Here is a 14769-nt window from a genome sequence, read left to right on the forward strand (position 1 = left end):
TGACAACACTGGCTGGCAGCAGCTCTCCAAGGAGCCTTTCCCACCCCTATCCAGAGATTGAACCTGGGACTTTCTCCACATAATGCATCTGTGATACCACTGAAACAATCCCTGGAGTATTCAAAGTCCAGCTACCAACAAGATGTGTACACTCAAACCCGGGAGTTTGTGTGCTCTTTTTCCTGCCTTGCATATGAGAAACCCCAGTAAAATAATATTAAGGACAGAAGCAGAACAAATAGGGCAGGTGAGGATAAAAAATACAGTGGTATCTCGGGTTAAGTACTTAATTCGTTCCAGAGGTCTGTTCTTAACCTGAAACTCCACTTTAGCTAATGGGGCCTCCTGCGGCCGCCACGCCGCCGGAGGACAATTTCTGTTCTCATCCTGAAGCAAAGTTCTTAACCCGAGGTACTATTTCTGGGTTAGCGGAGTCTGTAACCTGAAGCGTACGTAACCTGAAACGTATGTAACCTGAGGTACCACTGTACCAAGTTGCTTGTCTCCAGTTCAGGACCACCGGTTAAAACAAGCTCACAGCTAAAGACAAATGACTTACAGCTTCTCTTAGCCTAAGATTCTTAGTCCTCTGATCAGGCTACACCTCCATCAGCACACACCTTTTGCAAACATGGAAGCTGCTGCATGGGCACACCCACATGCTACTAACAAGTGCTACCTCTTCTGAGATGGAGGTCTCGTTCTGCCATCTGGCAGCTAGCACAAGTGGAAGGGCATTTTAGCAGAATGTTCTCAAGTACTGATTCTGTTGCAATAATTTCCACTGTTACAGTCTCAGCATGGATGCCTATCGGCCTCCAAGAATCCCATTTTCTTGTTCTAACAAATCAAAGAAACACATACAGAAACAAGTTTGGAGGTGTGCAATGCATGGGGAATGTGTGGGATAGAAGGAAAGAATGGACTTTCTGCAAACTCCAGAAATTTGGGGGAGGGAGTGGGTAAGATAGAAATGATAGTGCTGAAACTAGGAAAAGAGCAAAATGCAAGCAACAGGGGAAAGAGGCCAGGGTTGCCCTGCTTTGCTATGCTTACAAATTACAGAAGTAGCCAAAGAAGCACAAACAAGGCACAAACAAGTTCAGCCTTAGCTAACCCCAACGGTAAAGACTCCAAACTCACAACGGCAAATTTCACTCCCCGATACTGCTTGCAAGTTGCAAAACATGATTAATGCAGGAGAAAGCGAAAGTGATGCAAAATTAAAAGTACAAAGTGAAACTGTTCGGAGAATTCCCAGCACAGCGTTTGCTAGCTTGGCACTTCCCCAATGTTTCGGGCTACAGTTGGCTGGCACTGAAGAGAACTGCAATCCAAAAATCTGGAATGCAGCAGGTTGGCGAAGGCTGCACCAGCAGCATGAACTAAAACCTTAAAGGAACAATCCATATAAAAGTGTACACTTTTAATTAAGCACATGCCCAGTTCTTTCATATTGAAACCAACAGAACATGCAGCAGGCCTCAAGTTCTTGGGACATGGTCCCAACTAAAAGCTGTAACCCTACCCAGAATTGAGTAAGTCCCAATAAGTCTCTTAAGTATGGTTTACTTCACAGTAGACATAATTAGGCTCCCATCCCACACTACCTGTAGGATTACTGCCTTAACATGCTTAACTTCAGCTGTTTTGAGGGAGGAATCATAGAATTTGAAGGAACCCCGGGGGTCATCTAATACAATCCCCTACAATTCAGGAATCTCAACACACGGCTCCCCATGTGATTTGAAACCATACAGGACCCTGCTTAGCTTTGCAAATGTGCTAGCATTTTTATTGCTGCACCAGGGAATGTATTCACATTTTGGTGGGAAGGTAGTATTTTTATCAACAGCTCAACATTTGATTGGCTTTTTCAACACTCTAGTCCTGTATCTGGATGGTGTTGTGTACATAAATTTCCTGCCAGGGCAGTGACTTAAGGAAGAGGAAGGAAAAACAAGCTGCCAATTTCTGTAACACTTTTGCTGAACACTTCTGTTAGCAGTAGTTTGGTGGCCTCTTCTAAACTCAGGACTATGTATAATTCTGAGCATTGTTAAAGCTTCGTGTAAAGAACAGCTGCTGCACAAATAGCAGGTTATTTTGAAAACATTGGTTGAATCTTTATCTGTCTCTTCCCCAGTTCCCATTTGCTGAGGAAGTAAAATGTTTAGGCGATTATATCCATTTGTCACCCACTGAATGTGACTGTTCCAAGCTAATTCTAGCCTCAAGGGGTGTTTCTGCATGTTTTTAATCCTGTGTAGACCAGACCAGACCAGACCAAGCAGAATATCATGATGCAAATGTTTACTGACAGGCTGTCTAGTCCTCAGAGCACTTCAGCCAACTTAGCACTAGCTAATCCTCCTAAAGACAGAAACTGAACTTCCCTTCTCTATTCACAAATAATATTCCCAATTCATTTTTCTCCCACTCTTCTCACAGAACCATATCCAGCTAGTCCAACCCCCCTAGCCTGGTACAGGAAACGAGGAGCCCACCAGGGAACAGGTACAATTGTTGAACTGCTTTTAATGTAAAGAAGGTTCTCCTATCTACATTTGACTTCAACTAGAAATGGAAGACACAACCATTTTATCTTTTTACACAGAAGCAATGCCAACTGATTATCAAGGTTGCAGCCTTCTCTTTCAGGGGGTGGCTGTGGTTGTTTATGCTGCAACAGACCCAAAAGTCTTATGGTGCCTTGAAGACTAGCAACCACGTTGAAAGCTTATACCACAATAAATCTGCTAGTCTTTATGGTGCCATAAGACCCTTCTCATTTCAGCCACAATACTGTTCGTACTATATGCACAAAGGCTTTGATTGCGCCATTAGCAGTGCAATTCCTTACCCACCATCAGCTGAGTGTTGGGATTAGAGTTTCTCAGCAAGGAAAACAGGTTTGCTGCTGTTTGCCGCTTTTTATTTTTATTTTTGCACAATAGGGGAATCAGCTTCCAGCAAGAAGCTTGGGGGGGGGGGCCTCCCAGAAAGGAGTTGCGGAAAGTTGGGGGATGGGGAGGAAGAGAACAGGAGAAACTAACCGTTGGATAAGCACCACAACAGCATATCCAGAAAGATTACTTTTAAATCAATAGATCAGGAAATATAAATTAAAAATTCACAAAATAGTACAGACATGAGGTGAGGAGGAGTTGTGTCATTTGGCACTTGTGATGTTACAGGAACTCAGAAGTGTAGTTTCAGTACACATCCTCCTCCACCCCATCAGTGACGTTAACAGAGAACCAGAGACACATTGTGGGAACTTTTGCAAATTGAGAGTCTACTTTCATCAGTGTGGCGCACTCTTCAGCAGGTACTCAAGATACTTGCACAGTGACATTCCACACAGTACGATAGGCATGCCCCGTGACACCCAGGAAATAGGCACATTGGCTTTTGGCACAAGAGCTCACTCTCTACAACTCAAGTACACAAATCACATTATCTGAGCAATTGCAGGGGGGTGATGGAGGAGTGAAGCTAGAGTTGAGCTGGATTCTTGAGAAAGTTTATAGCATTTTTATTTTCTTCACCCATCTCCCTAGAAAAAGTTGGCTTCTGTACAGAACTTCCTCAGAATACCTTCCACTATTTTGGGTGGCCACTGACATTTCCTTTCCCCACCCTCAAACACCCCAGAGCGATGCTTGGTCTGGGGCACTGTGGAAGATGCAAAATCCCAGCACTGTTGTTGGTGCTGCTGCCACCACCTACAGAGTCTGCAGCACCAAACAAGTGGTGTCATTAGGAAAAAGGAAAAGGCTATTTTCCTGATATTGCTAATGCTAGGCTCACCCCCAATTAACAGTTGGGATAATGACTCCTGCCACCTGAATAAATTTCATGAAATGGTTCTTGTGCTCAGTTCTTGTGCTCACAGATAGATGGGAGAATTTACAGAAGTCATTTGCAGATGTAAGGTCTCCAGCACAAGGACTACCTTGAGGAAAGAGGTCTGGCTGCCACCTAACAAGCAAGCATCTGCATTGATCTCATACCTACAACTCATCACACATGAAAGCTGTAAACCTTCCCCAACATGATAACTCCCACCTGCCAAGGTCCAGAACTTCGGAAGAGCACTAGGTTGGTGAAGCCTACACTAAACCTAAATTCATTTGTCATCAGATAGGATCCTGCTCCACATCTATCTCTGGGTGGTCTTTTTGTAAAAAAGGCATCCCACAATCCTGCCACCCCACCTCCACTGTAGGCCTCTCTGACAGGGCTAACATGAACTAACATACTTGGGGGAAAGCCCTCAATGTCTGGCCACAGCCAACAGGGTCTTCTCCTTTCTTTCAGAAAACTGAAAGCCCTTCTTGAAAGAGGAGCACCCTGCTGCTGAGCTCATCCCACCTTGGCCTCCTGTAAACAGATTCTGCAGGCTTGTGCATCACCAATCCTGTTTGGCCAGATCTTTGCCGCCGTCTGTGTGCCCTAGCATCGAAGCCTCTCTCGAACCACTTCGAATTCCACTTTATTTTGCCTTGCAAGGACGGGAAGGCGAATGTCGTGGCCCCTTGCAGAAAGGCAGAAGTAGTTGTGCGCCATACACATGCATGGGCGACACAAGCCCCCTTCCCACCTACTCCTGAAATGGTCTTCAACGGAAGTGCCCAACACACAACCAGCCGCCAGTCTTATCGACGCGGCAGGCTGCTTCCTCCGCCAGCCGCGCCGCGTTTCCTCACAACTCAACGTCCCGAAGACTGCCCGTTTTGTTTTCCATTGGCAGCCGCGGTTCCAGGCTGCTTCGTCTCTCCCCAAGTCCAGCCCCTCCCGGCTCCCCAGCCAGGCCAGGCCCGCCCCATCCCTCGACGGCCAGCCCGCCCCTCTCCTCGGTCTTCGTCTCCCCACCGGTGGTTGGGGGGGGGGGGAAGGGCCGTTGCCTCCCCGGCCGCCGCTGAGGGAGCAGCCGAGGAGGCGAGTACCTGGCGAGGGCGCGCGGCGGGCAGCTCCTACCTCTTGGTGGGCGCTGGGGCAGTAGGCGATGAGCGCGAGCGTGGGGAGCAAGTTGAGGACGAGGCCGCCCAGGGTGATGGCGTTGGGAGCCAGCCAGACCGGCGTGCGCTCCACCAGCCAGGCCCAATAGCGCTGCAGCGGCGGCTCCAGCAGCGAGCGCCCGGACGCGTTGTAGCGGTGCTGCTCCAGGCGCCGCAGCTGCGCCGCGCTCAGAGGCTCCGGCAGCAGCAGCAGCGCCATGGCGGCTCCCCAGCCGACGCCGCCCTGCTCTGGGACTCCCAGCGGCGACGGGGCAGGAGGAGCAGCCGGGCCGCCTCCCCTCGCTGGGGCGGGAACCGAAAGAGAGAGAGAGAGAGGGAAGGACTGTTTTCGCCCCTGCTCTGGCTGGAGGCGGGCAGGAAGTCGCAGGAAGCGGAGCTGAGGCCGCCTCGTGCAGCCCTTTCGCAAGCCAAGAAGGAAACACCTGCCCTGAGCCCGGCTATTTATTTAACCCGCTGGCTTGTGAGGCGGCCGCGACCTGAGAGCTACCTTTACGCACGTGACGCCGCCGCTCCAGGGCTCGCGCTTCCCCCGCGCGCCTCTCCCTACAGCAAAGGAAGCGGAGGCGAACTTGGAAGGGGAAGCCTGTTGCAGAAAAACACCTCCGCCCACCCCAAGGCGTCTTGTGCTACCTTGTGGCGCCAATCTGTGCGTGGTGGTTGCCTCTTTAATCAACCAAAGGTTGCTGAGGCAGAAGTCCATGGAGTTCAGTCGGGCTTGCTCGGAGGTAAACCGGTATAGAAGTGCAGCCTTTGTCCTATTGTGGGACTTATTCCCAGATAAGAGAGAATAACTGGTGTAGAGTATTAATTCCTGACCGTTGATGGGAGATGGAGACCCACAACATATGGAAGGGCCACACATGTTTTCTCACAGCACACTACCCATCCTGGGAGTAAGATCCATTGGGCACCCCTAACCTTAGGTCCAGTCGTGGACGACTCTCGGGTTGCAGCACTCATATCGCTTTACTGGCCGAGGGAGCCGGCGTACAGCTTCCAGGTCATGTGGCCAGCATGACCAAGCCGCTTCTGGTGAACCAGAGCAGTGTATGGAAATGCCGTTTACCTTCCCACTGGAGCAGTACCTATTTATCTACTTGCACTTTGACGTGCTTTCGAACTGCTAGGTGGGCAGGAACTGGGACTGAGCAACAGGAGCTCACCCTGTCGTGGGGATTCAAACTGCCGACCTTCTGATCGGCAAGCCCTAGGCTCTGGGGTTTAACCCACAGCGCCACCCACGTCCTACAATAGGGTTTACTTCTGGCTAAAGCCATGTATAGATTTGTGTCATTGGGCGCCAGGCCTATTCCTTTTGGAGGAATTTTCATGGAGTGCAGTGGAAGTTGATGTAAATTGCATTGCAGGACATTTTATTTGTTTAATATGCCATCCTTAATCCATCCTTAATCCAAGGTGACAGTGGTTTACAGTATAAAAACATGGATATATATAACATAATAACAAAAAACAACAACAATATCTCTTTCAGTTTAAAAGGCCGTAGATGGTTTAATCAGCCAGAGGCCTGGTTATAGAAGAACATTTTCACGTGGCACCTAAAGATACGTAATGAAGGTGCCAGGCAAGCCTTCCTGGAGAGAGCATTCCACAAGTGGGGAGCCTCCACGGAAAAGGCTTGTTCTTGTGTTATCACCTTCTGGACAAGAAAGGCCTCAGGTGATGATCATGGGGTCAGTTCATATGGGGAGAGGTGGTCCTATTGTGGTCCTGAGCCATTTAAGGCTTTCTAGTGCCAATTAAATGCTCAAACTGTCTTGCTCCACTGAGCAACCTGAACACTGAGTTCTGCACCACAAGTTTCCAAACCATCTTCAGAGGCAGCCCTACACATAATGTGTAACCTAGAGCTTACCAGTGTATTTGATTTGGTAGAAGCTTTTATGATATAATACTTCTTGAAGTGTTGTCAGTTGATAGGATATATCCTGGCCCTTCTGCTATTTCATGGCTGTATGCAAAAAAATTAGTGTGTTATTTACAGTTGATTATTTCAAGGCCTGTTAGGTGTCTTGGAAGTCATTTAAAACTTTAAAGGTAGAATTTATTTATTTATTTTTTAAAAAATTTATTCAATTTCCTTATCTTAAATTATTCTGTTTCTCCCTTTAAATTTGCAAACAATAAATAAACAATAAATTAAAGGTAAATTAAAACGTTAATTTACTTACTACTTTTTAATCCTGTCATTTGTCCACTGAACTCAGGGTTCTTCTTTTCACATTGTGCCCTTTCCCATTGCATCACAATAACCCTGTGAGGTGGGTTGTACTGAGCAATACTGTTTTGCTCAGGACCACCTCAGTAAGTTTCATGACCATGGGCTTGGTCTCCAAATTCCACATTTTGTGTTACCTTGTTCGGAATAAGCACATCACAGAGGCTCAGTAATATCTTTGCATGCAGAAGGTCCCAGGGTTCTATCCCCAGCATATTCAGGCAGGGCTGGTAAAGAACCTTGTCTGAATCCCTACAGAGCTGCTAGATATACCAGTGATCTGACTTAGCATAAGGCAGCTTCCTATGTTCCTGTCCCACCTCTTGTTAGACATTACCCTTGCATACTAAATGAACTTTTGCAAAATTTAAAAAAACATTTTCAAAATTAAAGTTAATTGCTTGTTGCTCCCCAGCAACTGATATTCAGTGGCATAATGCATCTTAAAATTGAACTTGCATATAGCCATAGCTATTAGTCACAGAGAGACCTATTTTCTAGATTGTGAAATGGCCTAATCCCCATTATAACCTTCTAAGCTATTGATCATCACAACATCTTGAAGAATGCATGTGGTTTAAGTTATAAATTCATGGAGTCTATACTTGACTTGCATTGGAATGAGCTAACTGTACTGAAAGAAAATTTCCACAACATATGTTAAAGGTTTGCTTGGGCGCATTGATGCAGGGAATATTTTCTGTGAACCATGTTCTCTGTGCACACAAATGCTTTTCAGGTGGTGATTCTGGAGTTTTGAAGGACCTCTGTAGATTCTGAGTCATGCAACATTTGCCATAGAAATGCATATCTGAGGACACTGGGGAGCATTATCTGGAGACAAAGCTGTGAACTAGCATTTGGGCATGCCAGGCTTTCCCAAATTCAGACCTAATTGATGGAAATGAGGTCTACTGAAGACACGTACGACAAGTTCATGATCCATTACAGGAGTCACTGTAAAATTTCAGTTACCAAGCCAAGATTTAATGCATGGCTTTGGATTCGCTGTCATGAAGGGCTGTGGTGCTTTGGGGCAGTGCACTGTTTTGTGAAGGCCAAATATAAAGCTTTAATACAAAATAAAACCTTTTGCTGCATTCCCTAAACACACTTGTTAGTCCCAATGAACTCCGTGGGACTTCTGAGTAAAACTTATCAGGTTTGTATTATTCATAGTGCAAGCAACTATTTTATTTCACAACTAACTGTTGGTGCCTGTGCTGTAATTTGCACACAGTGTTATTGTGCAACCACTTGCAAAAACTCTGAATGCAAGCTGATTCTTGGCATCCCCATTTATAATCTGGTATCTGTCAATGCAGTTCGAGTAACAAAAGGCAGAACAGTAATGGTAGACCAATTTGCAGCAAACACAAACATCACAGATACTGAGCTAGCTCTTAAACACTTCAGCTTTATTGTACATTACATGAAACTTTTAGTAGCCAAGAGATTCACAAAGGAGTGAGCTGAACAGAAACCCTTCTAAATGAAGATACATTCCGCTGAAATAACTGTTAAATGCTGCAAATCACATGTGCCAAACAGTCCATTTTTAGCAGCCTAGGAAAGTGTTAGATCCATTATTTATCAAAAGAGGTATGTGTTTCAAGGCCTGACTGCACTGCCACTGGGTCTAGCAGTACCTGCTTCTCACAAAAAAATTAAAATCTATCTAGCCATATAAAGTACAAACTCAAATATTAGCTCCCATGCGTATTGGCATAGCTTTTTTTCCATTTCTTTGCTTTTCAGCATTAGGGAGAGAGAGAGAGAGAGAGAGAGAAAGAGAGAGAGAATAAAACAAACACAATGATGTGGATCATTGAAACATGTGGGTAAGCTTCAACTTCAACATTTCAACTTGAAAAAAACAATCCATGCATGAATTTTCTTTCCAACAGCAGCAAGAGGGAAGGGGCAATGCAGCGGGCCATGCTGTGGGAGTGCCATGGTAGGAGTTAAACTGCTGCAGTGCTGGCTGCCAGTTTCCAGTGCAGTGGCGGAGAAACACTGTGGCCAGGCTCTTTACTTTTCCTCAGGGTTGCATGCTTTCATATAGGAGTCAATGATATGTGGGGGCACCCCTTGCAATAGTAGTCTGAAGAATGAGACCCCACCTACGGACAAGGAGGAAGACAATAGTTAAAACAATCAAGTGAACAGGTGTTTGCAAAAACTGAATTCCAGCTGTAAGTGTCCTGATATCCTACAGGCATTGACAGTGGGCGGTGGGTGGGTGGAGTGCAATAAACTGAATCTGCTTCCAAGTAAACAAATTTAGGATTTGCAGCCTTGATGTATCTCTGACTGCAGCATTATTTTTTTCTTCATGTAGGCTGAAATGGATCCCTTGGGAAGAGGGCCATCAAGGACTCATTGGTTCCATGTACAGTCAATGGAGACTTAGAACCAAATCAGAACCAGGGCAGACATCACGTTTGCCATGGGAATGCCGCCAACCATGGGCTTGCTAATGACAAGCCATTGTTGGCCCCGCTGTAAAGTCTGCAAGTACTCATCGGGTGAGCTGGTGCCATCGTGCTACAAGTCTCCACACCCTCTCCCAAGAGAACGTGATGGCGAGTCACATGTATCGGTAATGGGGGCAAGAAGATTCAATGTGATGCAACTGATCCATGTGGCAAGTCCTTGTACCAGACCAGAGCACACATCATGATTCCCAGAGGGATGCAAAAGCAGATTCCCAGTGGCAATTCCTTCTCCTCTCAGTTCTTGTTGTAACCCACCCTGGGGTCCTTGAAGTGTGGAGAGTATTTATTTATTAAATAAATAACCTATTGGTAGCATTATGGTTAGACATTAAATGTGTGGCGTCTTCTGTGTCTCTTCCTTGCATCTTCCAGCAGTTGAAATAGATGTGTGACATGACATCATTGCATTGCATCACCTGCCATTTGTCATCTAATGAAGTGCTGAATGCTGTCATGTCTTATCAATTACTTCCTTTCAATTATGCCACACTATGAAACATGAATCAGCCAAGTGTAAGGTAACATTTTGTTCAGCCCTGAGAGCTGAGCAAATGGGTGCTTATGGTGAGATAGGTGATTGTTGCACAACTTCTCAACCCAACACCTATGTACTGCAGCCTGACTCAAACCACTTCAGCGGATTTGCAGTGGCATGGGGAAAATGGGGGCAGTACCAAGTTGTGTGGAGGAGAAATAAGTTACAAAATGTAAAGCGGTTTCCCCAAACCACAGCACACTTGCTTATAAGTGACATTAAAGTCAGCAGATCTTATTTTTCAGAAAACAGTATTTGGTACTGGTGTGCTAATATCAATTATTACACCTAGTAACAGTAGTAACATTTCCTTTGATGCTTTTTCAAGGTATTAGGAATGTTCCAACTGAACACTTAAATCATTCTTTGGGGGGGGGGGTTGGTGGTGCTAAATCTGTGACCACAAAGAAATTAGGAAGCTGAATGCAGATCACTTTTGTGCTCACAGTTACAAATTAGAGAATAATATCTTTGCCCATCCTTAGTGCTAGTCAAAATGAGAACAGGGCTACTGTAGCTAAGGAGCCTTTGTGCAGAAGATTCTTCCAACGACTTGTCATTAGACCAAGAGAAAATAGGACCTGTTTGTGGGGTAGCACAGTTGGAGCTTCCACATGGTTCCTTAACATGTTACTGCATCAATGTCTGCATGCAGGAAAACATGTGGGAAGGGATAATGATGTGATTAATTCCTGTGTTAGCCCCACCTGCCCCTAACCGGAGTGATGCTATCTACCCATTTTATAGGCTCTGGTGTGAGATGGGGCAACAGGAACCAGGAAACCCACCACTCCAGTAAAAACAGGTCAACAACCCATTGGTGCATTACAACACAATAGACCACATGTCCTTTCCATTGAGTTAATTAGCAATGTTGTGGCCAATCTTCTTTGGGGTACCTTTTTGATTACCCAGGGTAATCTGTGGGTAAAGTATGCTGTGGATTCATGAAGCAAGAGAGTTTTGTGTGTACAGATCCTTCATTACCCTATTTGAAGTACAAACTCTTAACAGTAGTTCCCTTAGCGCAGTGATGGCCAAACTTGGCCCTCCAGCTGTTTTGGGACTACAACTCCCATCATCCCTAGCTAACAGGACCAGTGGTCAGGGATGATGGGAATTATATTCCCAAAACAAGTTTGGCCATCAATGCTTAGTGTCCTGAGGCTCATTAAGGTGGGGGAAACCTGAGAACCCCTGCTATAAGTGTCCTAGAATTGCCACCAGTTCTGGCAGTATGCGAGGAGTAAGCATGGCCTCTAATAACCGAAAACTTACCTTCTGATGCATTTCCAATTCATGCCATAAACCTAAAGCACCAGGACTTTCCGAAGATGAACTTACCAATTGCTTCCAGTAAGTTTCAGCTCTACTGAGTCATGTTTTACCACTGACCCTTAGGGAGGAAGCTTTTTCCACATTCAACCAAATGAAATTGCAAGTTGCATTTCTGTGCAATCTCCCATATCCAGCTGAAACTGCATTATTCGGATTGTCTTGACTCTAAGTAATTAAGGCATGCCACTGAAGGTTTTGGGTTTGTTTTTTTGTTTTTTTTAAAAAAGGCTATGCTTTCCTAATCTTCAGTGAATAGAGAAGACAAGACATACAATTTAAAAAAAAAAAAAACTGGCATGCTTTTAAAGCATTCTTTAAAGTCACTGTAGTGTAATTTTTTTCAAGTAAAATTAGGTTTGGTATAAATAGCGTCATTTCTTTAGGCCGCTGAACCTTGCGGCCAATTACTAGCTTTAGGTGCTAGAGTGCTCGGATACATGGCTTGCTTTTTATGTAAAGTAAGCTGTTAACATGGCTCAGGCTTTGTTGCGTCCTGCTGAAGTTTTTATATCTGCATATGCTGTTAGTAAGTGGTTGCGTCACTGCAGGGAGTTGCTATCACAAGCATTTATTGGACAGATTCAGCGAAAGTTGTTAAGAGCACAGTGATATAAAAGTCAGTCTATTACAGTATTGATTCTACAACCCCATTTTCATTAAATGACATAATGAAAATTATGCCATACGGTGGAAGGCTTTGTATGACGTAACAACAGACATAAGCTTCATATGCAGGGACCATATGAAAGCTTACCTTAGATGACACTATACATTCAAAAATCCTTACTGTGTAACTAAGGGAGAGAGAGAGAGAGAAGTTGTAAGCACTTAACTTGCTAAACACAAAGGTACAGAACTTGTTGAGTGAAATTATGTTCGCAACTATGATAAGACGACATTTTAATCCTTAGTCATGTAAAAGATGTAATAGAAAGAGAGGAAAGCAAATGGAGTGTCAAAAAAGGCAGGGATCTAGCACTACTTCAACATTAACTATTAATACGTGAAGGTTTATTAATTGTGCACAAACATAAATGATTGGCAGCTAATATAGAAGACACAATGGAGCCAATCAGATTGTGACACTAAAACTAAACAAGGTCAAATAAAACTAAACTAGATCACAAACATATATATATCCAGGATGTTTATCAGTACAGGAAAAAAACCACACATGTAGTATTGAACTATTGATATATATATGTATGTATGTATAAGCGTAGGTTGAAACTCTTAACAGGCAAAATTATCAAGTTTTGTGTACATAAAACGTTGCACAATTTATGATGCAATCTTATACACACTTACCTGGGAGTAAGTCCCAGTGAACAAAGTAGGATTTACTCCCAAGTAAACATGCACAGGATTGCACTGCATATCCTAGTTTATACCTTTGTAAGTAATGCATATATCTCTTAAGAAACAGTGTTTATTCTACATGTGTTTGGGGAATGGTAAGAAGGGAGTAGTCTTTAAAAGAAATATCCAAACTAGGTAGAATGGTTAGTATACAGGTTGCTATTTGCTATATAAGATTAACAGAAAATCCTATGCATATTTTCTCAGAAGCAAGTTCCACTGTGCTCAGTGGACTTAATTTCCAGGTAAGTGTGCATAGGATTGCATCCTTAGTTTTGGAACTAATTGTGTACAGTCATTTCATAATGTTTTTCTGCTCATTAAAAAAATTGTAGGATTATAGGTAGCTCTTCCAGGCTATCTGAATGTTAAAATTAACTGCATAAACACACTTCTTTGATGTATGCTAGCTGCTGATACATAAGCAAAAAAAATTACTTTAAGACCTGAGTACAGATGAAACAGAAGTTCTCACCTAAGGTCTTCATAATCTGGATGTTAGTACCTAGAGTCTTGATGAATTTGGCCTTTTTTTGCTCATGCCATAACCAGTATGCCATGAACAACTATATAATCTAAGAGCAAAGATGAAATGCACACTTTTCATGCAAACACATTTTATATAGGAAGAAAGGAATGAAATGGAAGGTAATGCCCAGGGGAATATGATTTCAGAAACCTGTTTCTGCCCCGCCGAGAAGATTGGTTCTCCTGGGGTAATTACGCCATGATATATCACTGCAGAATTAGAATATTTGTACCAATGTTTATTCTCATTTGAAATTATTTTGCATAAATGTTTAACAGTGTCAAGCTTGTTTTATTTTCAGTTGGTAAACACCAGTTGTAATTTTTCAGTAGTTTTTAATTGACAAAGGAAACAAAAACCTGGACACATATCATGATTTTTTAAAAAAAACAATTAAAGACTTGTCTGCACTAGTCTTTTTTCATAGAATTTAACCTCATCAGACAGGCGTCATTAAGACCTACTGTAGCTCCCAGCAGCTTGCTCCCTTCTGCGCTTCAGATGGGGGCAGTGGGAACAGCAGTGCCAATTCAGGGGAGACCACTGGGCAGAGTAAGCATTAAGCAGGAATGCTTCTTATGCTATGCCTATGGTAGCTGTATGGTAGTTTGCAAATAATCTTGAATTGCAGCTGGTGCAGACAAGCTTCAACAATAAATAACGTGCCCTTTCGGAATCATACAAAAAGATATACTGAGTGAACAGCAGAAGAGGTGGTGACTTAGCAGTTCTTTCAGAATTGGGGACAAGTATTTTTAAAAAAAACACCACCAAAATGGTCATGAGTAGTTGTCCTTTTTAAGGATGATGGATGATGATGGATTTAAGTTTTGTTGCAGCTCATTATTTTCAGACCCACTGAAGTCAATTTCGTGGGTCTGAAAATCAATTACAATTATTGGCTTCAGTGGATATGAATTGAACTTTTTAGTTCTGAGTACCAAACTAGATATGACATGGGAAATCCAAAAGGAATGCTGTCCTTGGACACTTTCATAGCAACCTGGGAGGTGATTCAGACTGGGACTGTGGCATTGGGGAAGGAAGGGTTTCCTAATGCCATTTACCCAAACTAAAACTGATCCTTCCCAAATCTGCTGCATGCTGTGTGGGGCAAAGAGGAGTTCAAATGAAGCTGCCCATCAGTAGAGTAAAACTGCTTCTCCAAAAAGTTTGAAGCAAAGTGGAAACAAATACAAAACTGGAATCTTCTTACAATACTGTAGAAGTCCAGCAAATAAATTAAA

The 14769-nt window shown here is 43.8% G+C and overlaps 2 protein-coding genes and 1 long non-coding RNA gene across 45 annotated transcripts in view; 1 reads left to right on the forward strand and 2 right to left on the reverse strand.

Moving 5' to 3' along the window:
• CHPT1 (choline phosphotransferase 1) overlaps positions 1 to 5577 on the reverse strand; it is a 27926-nt gene extending 22349 nt beyond the window's left edge. For both annotated transcript variants that reach the window (XM_083401539.1, XM_083401540.1), the window contains exon 1: positions 4984 to 5577. In XM_083401539.1, coding sequence (XP_083257665.1) covers positions 4984 to 5223 — 240 coding nt within the window. In that variant the 5' untranslated portion in view covers positions 5224 to 5577. The remainder of the gene's footprint in view (positions 1 to 4983) is intronic.
• On the forward strand, positions 4856 to 10084 carry LOC310658988. Its single transcript, XR_014502570.1, has 2 exons — positions 4856 to 4944; positions 9605 to 10084. It is a non-coding gene; the product is annotated as an uncharacterized lncRNA (long non-coding RNA).
• Positions 8661 to 14769, reverse strand: part of MYBPC1 (myosin binding protein C1) — a 108407-nt gene continuing 102298 nt past the window's right edge. For 16 of the 42 annotated variants that reach the window (XM_083401377.1, XM_083401358.1, XM_083401367.1 and 13 more), the window contains one exon: positions 8661 to 9386. In XM_083401377.1, coding sequence (XP_083257503.1) covers positions 9295 to 9386 — 92 coding nt within the window. In that variant the 3' untranslated portion in view covers positions 8661 to 9294. Of the gene's footprint in view, positions 9387 to 12388; positions 12429 to 13672; positions 13732 to 14769 lie in introns of all 42 variants that reach the window. The other 26 variants (XM_083401378.1, XM_083401359.1, XM_083401371.1 and 23 more) reach the window with 2 other exon arrangements.

This window comes from Podarcis tiliguerta (assembly GCF_965153285.1).
Source record: "Podarcis tiliguerta genome assembly, chromosome: 10".
NCBI classification, from domain to species: domain Eukaryota; kingdom Metazoa; phylum Chordata; class Lepidosauria; order Squamata; family Lacertidae; genus Podarcis; species Podarcis tiliguerta.